This window comes from Acinonyx jubatus, chromosome A1 (assembly GCF_027475565.1).
Source record: "Acinonyx jubatus isolate Ajub_Pintada_27869175 chromosome A1, VMU_Ajub_asm_v1.0, whole genome shotgun sequence".
NCBI classification, from domain to species: Eukaryota; Metazoa; Chordata; class Mammalia; order Carnivora; family Felidae; genus Acinonyx; species Acinonyx jubatus.
The window spans coordinates 122,016,064-122,036,073 of record NC_069380.1 but is presented as its reverse complement, the minus strand read 5'-3'; the positions used below and the strand labels follow the sequence as shown (position 1 = coordinate 122,036,073).

General features: G+C 38.0%; 1 protein-coding gene across 1 annotated transcript; it reads right to left on the bottom strand.

The window, feature by feature from the left end:
- Window positions 1-7,221: 7,221 nt before the first annotated feature.
- Window positions 7,222-16,203, bottom strand: MARCOL (MARCO like). Its single transcript, XM_027042023.2, has 4 exons — window positions 15,871-16,203; window positions 11,386-11,969; window positions 9,424-9,545; window positions 7,222-7,431 (listed from the first exon to the last, which is right to left on the bottom strand). The coding sequence occupies exons 1-4, from the start codon at window positions 15,917-15,919 to the stop codon at window positions 7,386-7,388; spliced, it is 801 nt and encodes a 266-aa protein (XP_026897824.1). The 5' UTR covers window positions 15,920-16,203; the 3' UTR covers window positions 7,222-7,385.
- Window positions 16,204-20,010: the final 3,807 nt, after the last annotated feature.

The window sequence follows — 20,010 nt, the reverse complement described above, 5'->3', positions numbered from 1 at the left end:
TAATAGTGTAACATTAGATTCAGGAATACAGTTGACTGATTCACCATTTATATATGACATGCAGTGCTCACCCCAACAAGTGCCTTCCTGAATGCCCATCACCCATTTAGCCCATCCCTGCCCACCTCCCCTCCAGCAACCCTCAGTTTGTTCTTATTGTTAAGAGTCTCTCTTATGGTTTACCTCCCTCTCTTTTTTTCTTTCGCCTATGTTTATCTGTTTTGTTTCTTAAATTCCACATATGTGTGAAAATCTTACAGTATTTGACTTTCTCTGGCTGATTTATTTTGCTTAGCGTAATAAACTCTAGTTCCATCCATGTCATTGCAAAGGGCAAGATTTCATTCTTTTTTATGGCTGAGTAGTATTCACTTGTATATATGTATATACCACATCTTCTTTATCCATTTATCCATCAATGGGCATTTGGGCTCTTTCCATAATTTGGCTATTGTTGATAAGGGAAGCTATCTTACACACAAAAGTCACCATAACCTACCACAGATTGCCCATTCAGGAAGAAGAAAGGACAAAAGAAGACTGTGACTGTCTCGTTCACTCTTGCCTCATCAGCTAGCTCCACTATGTTGAGAAATCTCCTCTAAATATATTTGTGTAAGAAACTAGATGTAAGATAAACGATTATAGATAAGGCACTGGAGTACCTTTCATCCTGCCCAGATTGTGGGAACTTGCCTTATACAGATGGCATCAAATCTATTCATGCAGCATGCAGTAGGGGACAATTTGATCTGATAGGCACAGATAAATGGGGAGGGGAGAAAATAATGTGTAGTTATAGGTCCTATAACAGATATGTAGAATCTGTCCAAGCAAGTGTGTTGTGTAGGCTCAAAAGACCTAGGGCAAGAGAAAAAGAATTCTAGATCTGTAATTGCTAAGTATGACCAGATATGAGAATCACCTGAGGAGATTTATAATAATATCTGGGTTCCTTCCCTGAGATGGTGATTCAATTGTTCTACATTAGACCCTGGGCATTGGTGGGTTTTTTTTTTGGTGGTGGTGGTGGGGGGGGGGGCACTGGCATTTTTAAAAGTAACCAAGATAGGGACACCTGGATGGCTCAGTTGGTTAAGCATCTGACTCTTGACTTTGGCTCAGGTCATGATCTCATGGTCTGTGCTGATAGTGCAGAGCCTGCTTGGGATTCTCTCTCCTCTCTCTCTGACTTTTCCTCTCTCTCTCAAAATAAATAAATAAACTTAAAAAAAGTAATCAAGATAAATGTGCAGCTACAGTGGGGGTAACTGGGACTTTACTCCCACAATTTTCTACTATTCCAAACCAGAACTTTTATATTTCCTAGAAACATTTTATAAACTTTCCTGCAACTAGTTTTATTTACTTAATATCAGCTGAGCTAATTTTAATGTCATTTTATGCAAATCAGTTTATTTTGAAACACTGTATGATGCATAAAGTATTAATTAAAGGATATTTATTGATAGAAATTTACTAATTTCTCCCATGCTCAGATGATCTAATTTTTTCAATTGCCTCTAGAAAGAAATAAAAATTCTTTAAATATCATTAAAATTGTACATACAACTGCCCCTGGACTAAATTTTCTGGTGCTTCTACAAGCTCCATGAAGTCCCAGAAAATATTTACTATATCAGAAAACGCATGCCCCTTACGGTTCAAAGCCTTTGCTCATATTATTTATTTGCCTGAAAATTTTTGTCCTCTTTTTTTTTGGTATGTGATAAAGAATTACTTTTCCTATTCTCCTTTCCTTCCCCACCCCTGTGTCTTTCTGTCCTTGTCTTCCCATGACCTCTTACTGGGAAATTATTTTTTATGGAACTGGCTCGTTTGCTTCTTATTAACTGTGCCAAGACTCTAGGCTTATCATTCGCTCCCAGATAGCCCTTATTAGGCAGCCCTAATAGTTGAAAGTTGTAGAGCTCATACTGTATGAGGTAATCTCTAGGTGGCAGGTTAGGGACTAGGACTTCTCAGGGCAATGGTGATAGGGATAATGTAGAACAATGGATTGTACTGAGGTCTCTTCCAATCTTTGGGATTTTTCTAACTTCTCTGTAATTTCAGTTATCCCGAAGAGAATTAATCAGGGAGTAGTGGTGTCAGTAGGGGGGACAGTACCATTCAGAAATAACTCAGGGGATATAATCTAGGCAGCTAAATATATTTACCTAATCCTGGACGATTTCCTATCTAAGGGGACTCTTTGGCTAAAACTTCTATCTCTATCGCTTGAAAATCAATGTTATTAGGTTTTCCGAAGTGTTCATAAACACCGAACTGAAATTTGTTATTTAAAAAAAATTTTCACCTATTTCTCTCATCCCAATTCCCCCACTTCAGGCAAACATCAATCTGTTCTGTATATCCATGAGTGCAGGGTTTTTGTTTTTGTTTTAGTTTAGATTCCACATATAAGCGTGATCATACAGTATTTATCTTCTTTTGTTTTATTTCACTTAGTAAAATTCTTTCAAGTTCTATCCATGTTGTGGCAAATGGCAAGATTTCATTCCTTTTTATGGCTGAACAATATTGTTTAAAGAAGTTAATTTGAGAAATGTAACAGAACACCATGGGGAAAGGGAAGGGGAAAAAATAGTTTCAAAGAGAGAGGGAGGCAAACCATAAGAGACTCTTAAATACAGAGAACAAACTGAGGGTTGATGGGGGTGTGTGGGGGAGAGGAGAAAATGGGCACTGAGGAGGGCACTTGTTGAGATGAGCACTGGATATTGTAAGCGATGAATCCTGGTAATCTACTCCCAAAGCCAAGAGCGCACTGTATACACTATATGTTAGTGAACTTAACAACAAATTATATTAAAAAAAAAATGTTCCAGTTACAATCACACATGAAAATAAAAAAATGCTTCCTTCTCATGGACATGATTCAAACCATCATGGTTTTCTGTAATACTCAGGAGCACGTAAAGCTCTGATGGATTCTTTGGAAAATGCGGAAGGAAAGGGATTGTGAAAATATACACTCAGTACTTCGAAAAAGAAGCATAGAAAGGAGAGACAATACTGGGGTTAGAAACACCAGGGAAATTGAGTTCAGCATAATTGTCACCAGAGAGAGTGTCACAGAGAACTTACAGATACACCAGGCAGTGCGAAGAAATGGTCTGTCCTTTTCCAGAGGTGACCTAAAAAGCAGGAGAAAACCTATGTAAGGAATCCCGGAGGAGAAAGTGTTCAAAATCTGGTTGAGTGCAGCGTTGGTGGTATAATGGTAAACATAGATGCCTTTCAAAATCTGGTTGGGTTGCCAAGAAACCTCAAGTAAATCTTACCAGGATCTTCCTCAATATCTAGTCCCCAATGTAGAGCTTTGTAAAGCCACAAAGCCCAAATGGATAGCAATTATCAGGATCAAGACAGAAGGATACGGGACAGAAAACGATCACACTTTACAGACCTTAAGTAGGCAATGACATTACTTGATTCTGAGGCAGAGAAGGCTGGCTTTTATTCTCACAAGCACTCTTTTTTTCTGGTCAAAATGTGTGCTTTTCTAGAAGTGCTTTGAGCAAGCAAGTATGGTTTAAAGAAAAGAAGGATAACTATCGAGTCTGGACATAGGCAGTTCCTGATCTTTTAAAAGATTTCGGGTGCATCTGGCTGGCTTATTTGGTGGAGCTTGTGACACTTGATCTCAGGGTTGTGAGTGTGAACCTACGTTAGGTGCAGAGTTTACTTAAACAAATATAAGAAAAAATAAAAAATAGATTTCAGCATGTGTAGGTGCTTAGATAAAACCCTCCTTTTGGGGGATCATGGTGGGCTCATGCATGATTTCTTATGTATTAGCCTACATGCTTTCTTTCTATTTTTTTAGACAGCATCATGACAACCTTAAAATAAATTATTCTTCATGATGTTTGCTTGTTGTAGCTTTATATGAAATGACTCCTCTTGTCCTTCCTATTTTGTTGAAAGCATCTAGGGTTTTTTTCATGCTTTTTACATATGGTAAAGAAAGTCAGCACACATAAAATCAGATCTGTATGTTCTTTGGATAGTAAGGTTCAGAAATTTTTAAAATCAGTGTATTTCCTTTATATATTTTTAACAAATCTCCTGCTTTAGAAAACATAGGACATAAATAATTTTCTATGAAAACAATGATGCGATAGATAAAAAGGTTTAGCCATGCAGAACTTTCATGTCTCTTGTATATTTTTGCCATTTCACTCTGGCTTCCTAAGTGGCTGAAGAATGCCATGGATTCTTAAGAGATCTGTCTACAATTAAATGAGAACCAGTCTTTGTACACAGCTCTTATGAGAAAACAATATTGAAAAATGACTTCTATTTCCAGAAACATTATAGTCATTCAGAAAGCGATACAAATGAGTTTTGTAGTAATGAATGCTATAGATTATTGAAGTTCTATTTTATGTTAATCACTACTATAAAGCCATGAATCACTTTATCTCAGCGTAGGAAAGTAGTGCTCTGTTACCTTTCCGTTGTATTATTTTGTTATGGAAACTGGTCTGGATCGCCCAGTGGAAGGACCAAGTGGCAATCGTGATTCTTGGAAGGCAGAAGGTTTATTTTACACTGGCGGGCTCAGAGGACATTGCTTTCCAGAGGCCTGAGTCCCCAGCATAAGCAGAGGGGACAATTTATAGTCTGTTCTTGCGTGGCAAGTGGGGTGGGAAGAAAAACCTAGAAGGGGAGTCTTCAGGCAGGGACTGGAAGTCCTTATCAGTCCTGTCGGCCATCTTGTAACATATTTTTCCCTGTCACTTTGCCTTTAAGAAGGGGTAGTGCCAAAAAAAAAAAAAAAGTAATGTTTTTTTAATTTAATGTTTATTTATTTCGAGAGAGAGACAGAGCGTGAGCAAGGGAGGAGCAGAGAGAGGGAGACAGAATCTGGAGCAGGCTCCAGGCTCTGAACTATCAGCACAGATCCCAACGTGGGGCTCGAACCCACAAACTGTGAGATCGTGACCTGAGCCGAAGTTGGGCGCTTCACTGACTGGGCCACCCAGGCGCCCTTAAATGTTTTTTTTAAACAAAGGTAGGGAAATTCTTGTTAATAAGTTAATGTAAGAAATAAATCAAATGAAATTAATTGATGTAATGAAACTGTGCTGAGCCTTTTGAGACTTGTTATTTCTCTTAGTCTTCATTCATATGTGTATTAGGTTAAATAAAAACGGTTTTCTTAAATAATGAAGAGTTGAGTCTTAAGGATTTTAAATATACTAAATGTGGCGAATTAGCTTAGGAATTCCCTGAACCTGCACTGATGGGTTAACAAGGCATAAAGAACTACAAAGCCATAGGATGCTCACACCCAAGTTTGGGTAAACAAGATTAGGTAAATAGGTATGGAGAGGGCGGGGCAAAGGCCCCAGTATAGAACAAATGTATATAAGGTAAACAAGATTAGGTATTCAGGGCGGAAATGCCCCCCAACTTAGTACTATAGCAGAAAGCTGCTTTCACAGGAAGGAAGGACCAAATTAGATAAACAGGTAAATAGGGCTATAGACCACTGCAGGGCAAAGTTGACTAGAGTGGAGCTAATTAACAAAAGAAAGGTGCCTTGTTGACCCTGAGGTGGCTTGCTCAATCTTGTCCCCTAGAGCAGTTTAGGGAAATAGAGGTGGTGTCTCTTATCTGCTGTAAAAACCTTCTGCCCACCAGTGCCAGGATTTTGCTTTTATTAACCCCAACCCCTAACCCCGCATATTTTCAAAACCCCCTTTCTCTCACGTCCATGAGTTAATGTTCACGTTTCATTGTCTCTTTGTGCACGTCCATCACTATGTTTGTAAGCCTTCTGATCCTAATAAAAATGGAGCAAGGACCCTTAATTGGGGCTCTTGTCTTCTCCCGGACATTAGCCATCTCTCCAATTTTAATCCTGCGTCCTGCTTTCCTTCTAGAAAAGAAAGAACTCTAGACCCAGAGTCCACTACAACTAAAACATTCTATTCTGGTATGAAAGATAATTTTCTTAGCATGACTCCTCCTATGAAGTTAAGGAGCAGAAAGGCTTCCCAGAATGAGATTCCAGGTTGATCAGCTGAATGCCTTTGCCTTAGCAGGGAAATTATGCCAGAGTGTGCATACAGGAGCAGAAGAAAGGTTCATATAGAGCCTCTTTAATGAATATTTTTTAATTTAAGGAGGTTTTTATCCCCCCACTTTAGTGATTCAGATAAATACTTCAATGATCTCTTTTAGGCCATTTTAATTTTCTTTTTTCCCCCATCTTAATCTGAAATGGCATTTTTCTTCAGAACCCCAACACTTCTTGCACAAACCCAAAAGGCATAATCATCAAACTTGCCTTTAGATCCACACATACTACTTCACTTCCTACAAACTGGATTCCGCTTAGCTGGGCCTACAAAGCCATTTCTTCATTCCCCAGCTGGCATCTGTCTATCTTTCTGGCCTACCAGAACCTTTCAGGGTACAAGATCTCAGAACATTCTAAGATATGGGGAAGGTGGAAGTATTCAGTCTTCTGTTTTCCAAATTTTCTGCAGTCCAGATATTATGGAGACAAGCTGAATCTGGGTGTGGGTGGCAAGCAAGAGGCTAAGATTTTCTCAGCTCTGCTTCAAGCAGAGCAGACTATATTTTGTTTGTGTATTTTTAAAAAGTTTTTTAAAGTTAATTAATTAATTTACTTGTGGGAGGGGGAGAGCATGAGTCGGGGAGGGGCAGAGAGAATCCCAAGCAAGCTCTGTACTGTCAGTACAGAGCCCAACACAGGCTTGAACCCGTGAACCTTGAGATCATGGCTTGGGTCGAAATCAAGAGTTGGATCCTTAACCATCTGAGCCACCCGGGTGCTCTGCTTTGTTTATTTTAAAAAATATGAATCTAGGGGCACCTGGGTGGCTCAGTTGGTTGAGCATCTCACAATTGATTGTGGCTCAGGTCATGATCCCAGGGTTGTGGGATCGAGCCCCACATTGGGCTCTGAGCTGAGTGTAGAGTCTGCTTAAGATTCTCTCTCCCTCTCTCTCTCTCTCTCTCTCTCTCTCTCTCTCTCTCTCTTTTCCCTCTGCTCCTCTCCCCTGATCATGCTCTCTATCTGTCTCTAAAAATAAAATAGAATAAAAATATTAATCTAGTGTGTGGCTTCCAAAGTTGGATGCTTAAAGATGGTCCAACAGAGACACAAGATTTGGGAAAGTCTAGAAAATAAACAGTACCAGAAATCAGAAGTAACTCTGGAACTGACTTTATTTGTTATGGAACAAACTTGAAAATTATGTAAGATCCATCATATCTGTAAGACTCTTGCTGACCTCAGTGGAACTTCCAAGGAAATCCATGGTTTAAAGAGAATTGAAAGTAGGTTTTGAGGTTCCAGGTAATGTGGTTGCTGTCAATGCTTAGCATTTCCCTTCATGGTACAGATTTAGTTTTCCATTATTTATCCTAAAAACAAGGTAATGGAAGACATCAAGGATCAAGAAACTGTGGCACCAACATAGAAAGAAAATGGGATTATTTAAAAATAACATGGGAGGAACCTCCACACTGGTTTCCAGAATGACTGCACTGGTTTGCACTCCCACCAACAGTGCAAGAGGGTTTGCTTTTCTCCATATCCTCACCAGCATCTGTTGTTTCCTGAGTTGTTAATTTTAGCCACTCTGACTGGTGTGAGGTGGTATCTCAGTGTGGTTTTGATTTGTATTTCTCTGATGATGAGTGATGTTGAGCATCTTTTCATGTGTCTATTAGCCATCTGGATGTCTTCTTCAGAAAAGTGTCTATTGATGTCTTCTGCCCATTTCTTCACTGGATTCTTTGTTTTTCAGATACTGAGTTTGGTTAAGTTCTTTATAGATTTTGGATACTAACAGTGTGGAGGTTCCTCAAAAAAATAAAAATAAAACTACTCTACAATCCAGCAATAGCACTACTAGGAATTTACCCAAAGGATACAGGATTGCTGATCCATAGGGGCACATGTACCCCAATGTTTATAGCAGTGCTTTCAACAATAGCGAAATTATGGAAAGGGCCTAAATATCCATCAACTGATGAATGGATAAAGAAGATGTGGTTTATATATACAATGGAATACTATTGGGCAATGAGAAAGAATGAATTCCTGCCATTTGCAGCAACGTGGGTGGAAATGGAAGGTATTAAGCTAAGTGAAGTAAGTCAGAGAAAGACGGTATTATATGGTTTCAATCATGTATGGATCTTGAGAAACTTAACAGAAGACCATGGGAGAAGGGAAGGGGAAAAAATAGTTACAAACAGAGAGGAAGGGAGGCAAACCATAAGAGACTCTTAAATACAGAGAACAACCTGAGGGTTGATGAGGGGTGGTGGGGCAGAGGGGAATATGGGCGATGGGCATTGAGGAGGGCACTTGTTGGGATGAGCACTGGGTGTTGTATGTAAGCAATGAACCACGGGAATCTACCCCCAAAACCAAGTGCACACTTTACACACTGTATGTTAGCCGATTTGACAATAAATTATAATTTTTAAAAAAGAGAAAAAAAATCACATGGGTAAAAGCAGCTGTAGTCTTGGGCTTGCCTGTTTCACACTGACCAGCTTTGAGAATTGTGACTTTCTGCCACTACTTTCTTGGCTCAGATCTAGGTGCCTTATATATAAAGTGAGAGAATGGGTATCTGATGTTTTTTCCAGCTCTAACTTTTATGGCTACAGGGCACACTTACTTTAACATTCATTTATTTCTGCAGTAATGGTTTATTGAGCTCTTAATATAATACTGGCACTATCAAAAACAAGAGAGGTATAATTTTTACCTCCTCACTACCTTAAGAGGTGAGCAGTCATTAATTTTGAAAGTGGAGACATCTAACTCTTTCTCAGTCACACATTCTAATTTTAAGCAGCCTTATAATCATCTTATTTCTTGTGGATGGACAGGAGTTCAATTCTTCAATGTTTGCATGGCTCACCAAATCCAATCTTTCAAGTTGTTACTTAAATTTAAAATACATTTTAATGGTCAATACTAAGTAATCTATAGGACTCACAGCCCTCCTTATCCTCTGATGCATTTTGTTTGCTGTCATCTACTGCAAAAACGAAAACTCCATGGAAGCAGGAAGCAGGAGGCAATGCTGTGTGTTTCGCTCACCAACTTACCTCCATGTGAGCAATTCCTGGTACACAGTGGATGTTTAATAAATATCTGGTAAATGAATGATTCAATAATAAATTTATTCCTACTTAAAAATCTGAATGTATCAAATTCTTTCAGAAAATGATTGAATTTATTGTTCAAAGGTTAAGTACCTTTTATGTTTTCTTTGGACAAACACCCAAGGCACTACTGAGAGAAAACTACAGAGACACATGGAAAAATGTTCTTGTATTCCCTGTGGATCAGAGTGATAGTTCCTGATACAAATAAAGAGAAAGACATCTTACCTTTTGGCTTCATTAAATACACAGAGGTTACCATAGGTTTTTCCATCAGAACCACAGACTGGTTTGTAGATAGACTGACATTTTGTATTTCCACTTGGGTTCTTGCTGCTGGTACTGCCAGTCTGCAGTCATGTGAAAGACCATGCAGTAAATACAGGGAACTCAATTTAATTCTGATATTGTGATAAGACAATAGTCATTGCTCATTAGTTCTTGATGAAGCATTGCACTAAACCTATCATTTTATTAATCCCTTTTTTTTAATTTAAACTGTACAACAATTCTGAAAGAAGGGTAGATTTTGCTCCATTGTATAATCGCAGGCATACAGTGCATTTAAGTGACAAGTCCAAGACCAGATATAGATTAAATACCCAAGTTGGGGTTCAGAACCTGAATGATGTGACTGCAGAGCCCTTGCTCTTATTAATGTCACACTGCCTCCACTTTAATGCTTTGTAGACAAGCCTTCTCCTGCCCAAGAAAACAACAATTCTGGAAAAGTCATAGTGGCAAACACAAAACACATGTGATCATCGTTTATTGAAACTTTCTTTTTCTTTGACCCATGAAAGCAAATGAGGCAGGAGGTAGGACTGTGCAGAGTGGAATTAAGTCCTACCTGAAGCACTTCCTTGGAATCAAGTTATAGAATGACAGAAGTCTGTGAACGGAAAGGAGTTTTGACAGCAGATGAGAACAGAGACACTAAGTGAAACTGGGAGGATCTTCAGTAGGTGGCTCAGTCTTCTCAGGACCAAGGAAGATGAACAAGTAGTTCAGTCTTTTCCATTGGTTGAGACTCCACTACCATTTTCATACCAATTGAGAAAGTTTAAGTGACAATGTAAACACCCAGAAACACACTGGTGGTGGCAGTAAGGTCTGAATGGCAGGGGTGTCCTTGGAAGATTACTACTTCATGCCAGCCTAGATGTAAAAACCAAGAGGGACAGGCGATTTTCATTTGCAAGAGTGCTGAGTAACGACAACTTATGATGTAAAAAATGAAGTTCCCATTAAGATAATGAGATTGAAGAAGTGTTCTACAAAACTGTTTTGGATGTACTGAGTGTTCAGGGTCAGGGTTAAATGGAATTAGGAGGAAGACAGTTGGGAGAGAGAGAGACTGGCAAGGCTTCACGGCAGGACTCAAAGGGAGTATAGGAGTCATGGATGTGCACCCGTACATCATTTATTCACCTATCTGAGAAACAGTTCAAAAGAACCTATTATATGCCTGTCTTATACTAGAATCGGGGGATACAGATATTTTTTAAAAAAAGGTATTTTCTTTAAGGAGTTCATGTGCTGATTGAACATGATGAAGATCAATTACAAAGCAATATGGTATATTCTATGATAAAGGCTATCATTGGTATTAGAAATACATTTGTGGAAAATCAGAGGATTCTGTAAAACATGGATGTGTGACTAAGAGTGCCATGAAATGTCCAATCATACATGGACATGGGATCCAATCATTAAAAAAAATCCTTAAGGCCATGGTCAGGAGTTTGGGTCTTATCTTCTAGAGAGTATGGTGCTACTGAAGAATTTCGAGCAGGGGAGTAATAGATCGGGTCAGATTTGTGATTTAGAAATAAACACCACTTGAGTGGCTTGTAGATTATGGATGGGATGGAAATGGGCATGAATGTTAAATCTGGCAAGGGTAGGGACTCCGTTCACAAAGGTCTGATCTAGTCCAGTATAGGTAGAAAGGCTGGAGTGGAAGACAGAAGAAAGGAATGAGAAACGGAATGGAAGAGCATGACACTCATTAATGACCATAGGTATGAAAATAACCACCCCCAGATTCCTTCGCATTTTGTTGAATCAGTGTCATCACAAAGTGTGGGTCTTTAGTAGAGTATATTCTGTTAACAATTTCAAGTCTTGGAAAATGGAATAGTTGAGGTAAGTTGACCAAGGGGGAAAAAAAAAGAGATTAACACCAACCTGAACCTCCATTATATTGGTATTCAAAGGGTTGCCTGCATTTTTTCTTTCTTCTTGATTGTAAAAAGGCCTTGATTTCCCTTGTTGGCTAGACAATCCTGGTCTTCCTTGGTGGTTAGATGACCCTGGCTTTCCTTGCTGGCTAGATGACCCTGGAACCCCTTGCTGGCTGGAAGACCCTGGCTTCCTTTGCTGGCTAGATGATCCTGAAACTCCTTGCTGGCTAGATAACCCTGAGCTCCCTTGTTGGCTAGAAGATCCTGGTTTTCCTTGTTCACTAGAAGCTTCTGAATTCCCTTTTGGATTAGAGTCTCCTGAATTCCCTTGCAGTCTTCCAGGCTGATTGAAAACTCCTGGCCTTCCTTGCTGATTAAAATCCCCTGGTTTCCCTGGCTGGTTAGAATACCCTGGTCGTCCTTGGAGACCAGATATTGCTTGTTTTCCTTGGGTGTTGCCTCCTTGCTTATTAAATTCCTTTTGTTCTCCTTGATGGTTAGCTTCATGCTTTCTCTGTCGAATAAATGCACGTTCTGAACCCTCTTCTGGTTTAAAAACACTTGTTTTCAAAGCCTGGGTTGAAGACACTGAAATGATACCATAAGCACAAAAATAAAAGTAAAGTCATTTAACTTTAAGAGTTTTAAATCAACAGCATTCATCCCAAGTTGTAGTATGTATTTAACACCTCTTTCAGTTGTTTTTAATCAAACCTCAAGACAGAAGCTTCCCATAACTTCTTACAACCTTAATATTTTGGGTCCTCTATTTTTTTCTTAATTGTATTACATGGTTTCTAAAAATCACGGCGTTGGGGTGCCTGGGTAGCTCAGTGGGTTAAACATCGGACTTTTCTCGATTTCAGCTCAGGTCATGATATCGAGGCCCATGTCGGGCTTTGCTGACAGCTCAGAGCCCGCTTGGAATTCTTTCCCTCTCTCTGCTCCTCCCCTACTCATGCATGCTCTTTCTCTATCAACATAAATTTAAAAAATAAATAAAAATCGTGGGGTCAAACTGGCTTATCCCATTTCTAAATCAGAATCTGAATTACTTGAACTGAACTATCTGAGCTTCGTACTACTCCAAATTCCTTGTAATGATTTCCTGATTAATCAAATAGACTCTGAGTTATGCTTATTATAAACTTTCCCTACATCACAAAACCTTTTCCCATATTCCCGAGCTCACCCTACAGAAGGTGCTATCAGCAGCTTTCCAGACGTAAAAACTGCCAGTCATGAGCCCTCATTCCATATTCTTTTCTCATCTCTATATATGCTTTCTGTAGCTGTTTTCTTCCCACCTTGCCCCTGTTCCAAAGGGAACAGTCCACCATTTCCCATAGGGGTCCCAGCATCAACCAATCAGTCATACTCTCTCCAGTGGTTATTTCTTTCTTTCTTTTGTGCTCAAACTATTCAAGGAAATGGTAGATATTATATGACTATTTCTTAATACCTACTTTTCATAACTCATCTATTCTGTTTCTTGAACTTATTTTGGAAGTTCATCCATCACTATATATATGTATATGTAAATATATATACATCACTATATATATATGTACATATATACACATATGTATAGGTACATACATACATACATACTTCCAGCAGGGGAGTAATAGATTGGGTGAGATTTGTGAGATATAGATATAGATAGATATAGATATATAGATATAGATATGGTTTATTCAAATTTCTACTCCCAAATAAGCAGGGTTTAGACACCAATCCATGAGCAAATGGAATGGTTTTATAGCTGTTAAGTGCAATGGTATTCTACTGGGTCTTATGTTTCTTGTCCTTGGTTTGGTACAAGTGTTTCTTTTTGACTTCCTCGCCTTTTCTGTTTAATGATTTTCTTTCCCCTTTACTTTCTCAATTTGGGGTTTCTGAAAAAGCTTTTTTCAAGCTTGCATTGTTTTTATTCACAGGCTGTCTCCCTAAGTTTTTCATTTTATACAACCTGAAATAATTTCAGGGTAGGTAGTTCCAAATCTATGCCTAGAGTCTCCGTTGTATTTGCATTTGATCCTCTTTATATTTCCACAAGTGTACACACTTGTACCTTCAGGTAAATTTAACTAAAATCAAATGCATCATTAATTGTTATCCGTTGAGCATGCCATTGTCTACTATATCACTGGTGGTTAAGGTCTTAGCCCAGGCTCAGGAATTTAGCACTTAGTAACCTGGTGTACTAACTGTGGTGTAGCGTGTGGTAGGACGGTCATGGGTGTAATCTAGCCATCCTTTCAACTTACCAGAAGTATATTTGAAGGGTCCATTACCATGCCAGAGCTATAGAAAGATCTAGACACACAACCATGAATAAGGGATTGTTATTCTACCCTGAAGAAGCTGGAAAGTCTAATAATGCGTGTAAACAAGCAAACAGGCATTTATGGTAGCTTGATGAATGCTATCATGTGAAAAATAAATTAGACAATAGACCCAGAGTCAAGATAGCAGGTAGTAGGGCATCATGTCTCCATCCTGGAGGAGGTGACACAGATAAGAAGTATAGGCTATAGCCAGAAAAATGGATAAGGAAATAATTATTTTCAGCAGAGAGAAGAGCATTTGCATGAGTTCTAAGACCCAAAAGTATTCCTTAACAAGCACTAACTTTGAGCAGAAATCACTTAAAATAAGGTTGTGGATGAAATGGTAAAAAATAGATCAGCTGATCTATATTCTTTGTTAATTATGTTTTTCATTTTTAAATAGGTCTTACAAGCAAATTACATCAAATTTCAAAGACATAAAAGGGTAAATAGTTTAAAGTAACTTTCCCTTCCTCTCCTGTCCCAACCTTCCTTGGACACAATTACATTTAACAGGTTTTTCTGTATTATTCAAGAGATGTCTTCTGTATTTACAAACATATTGGGATATATTTTTTCACACAATTAGTAGCACATTGTACACTGTTCTAATCCTTATTTTCTCCCTTGACAGAACCGTGAGGTTATATCAATACATATAAAGGCTCTATATCAATACATATAGAGCACCTTTATTATTTTCCCTAATGGCTGCAGAATATTTCACCTGTTAAATTACCATAATTTACCTAAACAGTCTTCTAACAATGAGTAGTGATTGTATTTCCTTCTTTTCCTAGTACAAACAATAATATAATGAAAATCTGATTAATATATCATTTCTCACATGGCTAAATTTGTAAAATAAAAATCAGGGGTGGAATTTTTAAGTAAACAAGGTAACTATAATATCAGAATATGGTATAACTGTTTTTTTTAAATCTTTATTTATTTATCCTGAGAGAGAGAGAGGCAGAGAGATAGGGAGAGAGCAAATTTGCTGTCAGCACAGAGCCTGACATGGGGCTCGAACTTATGAATTGTGAGCTCATGACTTGAGCTGAAATCAAGAGTTGGATGCTCAGGCACCCCTAACCATTTTTTTAAGTTAAATTTTTGTAAAATAGTTATCTGTTCTGTATTTTTGTCCTCCGATGTTACATTCTAAATATACTCTTGGCATTGCTCTATATTGTAATAGGCATTCCCGAATCCTCTCTTTTTGTCACCCTCCAAATCCATATAACCACTACATCTTGCATTAAGGGACTTTCTTCCATCAACAAATGCCTGCTTAATGTGTACTAAACATCATCTAGTAAAGCACTGAAGTACAAAAGAGATATGTTACCTGCCGTTATGGAGCATATATGTTTCTAGGGAGGAATTTTATGTATCTATCTATATATTTTTCTTGCAAACATACATAAACATAATAAGTATATGCATAATATATATTTTTCTCTGATATATATTATAAAAATATAGAATATCTGTGTCATTTATTATCTAGAGAAATTTACATCCTTAGCTGGAAATTTCATCTCTGAAAACAGACCACCTAACTGTATTGAGGTAGGGAACACAGAGAGGTCTGCTGAGTGACAGGCACCTAAGGACTCAAGTAATGGTAGCTAATGCCAGAGTATACGTGATTCTTATGGCAGCCTGTGGGAATGTCTACTTATTTCCATTTTATAAAGGAGAAAACTGAGGCTAAAAAATTAAGTTATCCAAAATAACATAAACAGAGAATTGAAAAGTCAGGGTTTGAAACTTTTTCTCTGTGACCACAGAATTTCCTGGATCATCACACAAAACTATATATTTATGGAATGTGGACTTGTGAGTATTCACAAACTCCCATAATCCTTTTAGACTGAATTATCTTTCCAGGGTAATGCCTTACTTTTCCCATTCCTTTGCCTCTGCTTCTCTTCAGTCGTGTCAAACTATTCACTGTTGTCTCACCTTGTCACTATTTTTATGCCTTTGGTCTATATTTATGCTGTCTGAAATTAGCCTCATCCCTTTCTCTGTCTGATGGAGATTTATCATTTTAACATTTTCTGACAAAGTATTACTAAGTCACTCAACATTTCTGATTCTTTACTTTGAGAGTTGGAAGGAAAGTCATCGAATTTAACTTTTCTTACCTGAGAACATGGCCAAGAACATGAAGGGAAGGAAAATGAAAGCCTTCATGTTAGAGTCAGCTGTTTCAGACCTGGTTGTCGGATGGAGTTAAGGGTAACTCTTCAGTAGATGCTTTCTGAATAAACCGTCCTGATCACTACCACGTTATATATTTGAAAAATCCTCCACCCTAATTGCTAAACACTGTCACTTTGTTTTAAAAAAATTATAGAGTAATTTTCACAAACTGGAAGGTGTTCCTCCTTGAGTGGATTGCCATTTTAAAAATTAGCTCCACACCCCAACTCCCATAAATACCCCAAATTTAATATGCTTCTATCAGATATCTGTCTTACAGAAAAAAATAAACATGGCGAAATCCAGCTGGGAAAGTGGTAAGCTCAGTGTTTAAATTTTTTTTTATTGTTGAGGGATAACTTGTCTTCCGTCAGTGCTGTTACTGACCTTGCATGTTTATATGTCCACAATAGGGATTCCCATGACATTTTCCCACAAATAAATCATGTGCTAAGTACTTACCTCAAATTATATTTTAAAAGCAAGTAAAAATGCATCATTAATACGTGATGAATGCATCCACTGGGGAATGATGAGGTGTAATGCATTTTTATGAGGTAACAAAAAACAATAGATCTTATGTTTGAGAATAACATCACGCTATTGACTTTCTTGCCTCAAGCTGTTATGCCAAATGGAAGCTCATATGACAATCACCTTGGGAGTTTTAGTCAGCCATAGACTCAATATCATGAAACAGTGGAATATTGTGTTCAAGGTTGGCTGCCCTATATGAGATAAATTTGAATTAATTGAGGCCTGTCTAAAAGAAAATGATCTTGATAAAGTGGGGTCTAGAAAGCACAGAGCAGAAGGTTGGTTGATCGTAGCAGAGAATATAAACTTGAGTAGACAGATTTAGGATGGATGTCGCCACTGGATTCATCCTGTGAAGGGCATTAGCATGGGAGAGGATGATATTGTTTTTTCTGTGTAGTTCCACATGGCAGATCTAGTTCCAATATAAGAAAGTGCAGGATAAACATTTTTGAATTCTAAGGGAAGTGAAATAGGGGCTTCTTATAATTCCTTCTAATTCTAAGATCTTCAGATTTAGTGGTTCTGGATTGTGTTTGATTTTCATTTTAGCTTCTTTAGAAGGGCAGTTCTGAAAATGATGAATGATTTCTTTTAATCAAGCCAGCAATTGTAGGGCATCAAAAATTTAAAATTTTTCTATAGTAAATCAAAAATTTTAAATTTTTCTATAGTAAAAAGGCAACTTCCCCCCTCCATAATTGTTCTCTGTACTGACTAGTATTCATATGAATGTCAGAATAAGCTCAATGAACCACAAGGCCTGATTATGCACATATATACGTGTGTGTGTGTGTGTGTGTGTGTGTATCTCCCATATAATATACCCCATATTATATATACACATATATATATTTAAAGATCAGATCATTTTTAACAAAATGTCACTATGAATTGTTTAAAAATACAGTAAGTTGAAAGAACTGTGCAGTGAACACCCATATACACAACACCAAGATTCTTCAATGAACATTTTGCTACATTTGCTCTATCATTTATTGATCAAAATGGCTGAATTTGATGCAAGTTATTTTCACATGCAGATACTCAATGCAGTGAAATCCCAAATATCAACAAAGGGACCATAATAGCTGCATTTGCATTTTGCCTAAACAACTGTTTTGTACATACTTAGTGCCATCATCTGTCCTACCCATGCTTTTCTCCTAGCTCCAGTGTTATCACACTTCAAAATAGCATACGTAAATAACAAATATGATTGACTCCCTGTATCTGAGGACACGGCAGTGAGAAGATGACGTCCCATGAAACCTCTGCTCTGAGGTCTCAGAGACTGTCTCATGAATTAGTAGAAAGTATTGTTTGTTGCCCTGAGTAAGGCAGCCGTTTTCTCTATATCCCTGTTCTCCAAACCATGCCAAAGGGTGCTTTGAATAATTGCTTTTAATCCTCTAATTTTCTTAAATGGAACATTTAATTTATCCTTTGATGATCGGATTCCTCCACCTTTAGAATTGTCTTCCATTATTATTTTCCTTTACATTTGGGAGTCAGGGCAGAATTCTATGTTGGAGTAGGCTCAAAAAATGCTCAGCACAGCCACCTGCTGGGGAAAGGGAGGGGGGCATCCCACATGTCTTAGCGTGCGATTATACATCAAGGCTATTCTTTTAGTGGTCGTCATATTTGGGTGGAAATAACAACAGCATTAGAGTCAGATGACATGAAGTGTCCGTCACTCCTCATTTTAGCTGTGTAATCTTACGCGGGTTAATCTGTCTCTCTCTCCATCTGCCTCTTTTCCTATCTCTCTTTCCTCTTTATTTCTAAAATCATGATGATAACACCCTACTAAAATCGAATTTTGCTAAGTATTTTCTTGTGGTTTGGAAGACAAAGTTTATACCTGCAGTTTAGTGATCCTGGTTTCTGATTGTGAGCTGTCTTATAGCATCCTGTGTCCAGTTACCTGATTTAGACTCAAGCCATTCGTCAGGCAGCTAAAGGGAAGGAAACTCTGAGCTCCTTCCTAGCTTTCTTCCACGGAATACTTTAGCAACTATGTTTCCTTTCAATTGTTCCTCACGGGGAAGTAGCACATGTCAAGTTTTGTTCTTTGAACCCCAAATGTGTAAAGATTGAGCACAGTATAAGGTACTGCTACATAGCACTCACTAGGATTTTCAGACATAGATGCCAACAGGTTGAACTGAATCAGGCAAACAAATGGAATATTTGGTCCGGTTTTTAAAATTCATATTACATGGAAGACATAATGCCCCTTAAATTCAGTTTCATGTTGCTGAAACTGTCAGGGGGAGACTTGCCAGTTGCTTACCAAGTCTCATTAAATACTTCACAATATCAAGAAAGAGGCCAAAGTTCAAGCACTAGGTAATCACTATTTCACCGAAGGCCCTTTTTCTATTTCTCAGTTGACTTATTAATTGATCGTTTTACCCAGTCTTCACCTACGCAGAGGCATTAGTTTCAGAACACTGAGTCCTGCAGGGTGCAGATGCTTGAGATATAATCTTGGGTAACTTCCCTGTTTTAGATGTCAGTTTCTTCACTCAGCACACAAAGTACTGACGCAAACCAAAATTCGAATAGATCTAATTTCATCATTATTTATTGAGATGATGCATCTGTCTGACACACACACTAAAATGTTCCATTAATGTTGTCTCTGTTACTATACCCATGTGAGCATTTGAGATTAGAGACATGACGTCTTCCACCTTCACTTTAGTTGCATACACGTGAGGTTACCAGAAAACAATAAAATGCAAAATAGAGCATAATTATAATAGTTATGGACTAAGTTGGTTATAAATGGCATTTATTTATATGCCTGAAATCCTGAAATTTTTCATTATGTGGAAAATTTTGGTGTACAAGTTTGCAAATTGTAGGGATAAAATTTGAAATATAATTAATGTCTTTCTCACCCCCAAATTAACCTCTTTATCACCATTGCTATAAATAATTACAGTTGCTTTTTTAAAAGCCTTATCTTCATACTTAAAAGAAAACAAGTTACACAGTTTGGTCCCTTGTTGATCATCAGATTTGTTATTTTTAGCCATTCAGTTCCCGGTTTTCTGTAACTCCTTTCTCAAACATCACTTTTAGTCACCAGTCATATAATGTCCACTCATAATTCATCTTACAATTATTTCTTAAAAGAAGGAGCATATTTGTAGAATATTGTTTATAAAGATTGCCACCAACAAATCCTCACACTGTACAAGTAAATTCTCTCCTATAGAAGAGTCCATGTCCCCTCCCCTTGAATCTGAGCTGGTCATGTGACTTTCACTGACGTAGAATGCCGTGGATGTGACAACATCCCATTTTTAGAACCAAGCCTTAGAGTCTGGCAGGGCTGGAGGAGAGACTATGGAGGGAGCTAGAGACATAGAAAGGTGGAGACAGAGACGGAAACAGGAAGGAACCTCTCTAGCCCCACTGAAACATCAGAAATATGACTGAAGTCATTCTGGATCCCAACAGGACCACCCAGCGAAGGCCGTATGGAACAGAGGCAGATCATTTCTGCTGAGCCTGCAATAAGTGGCAGA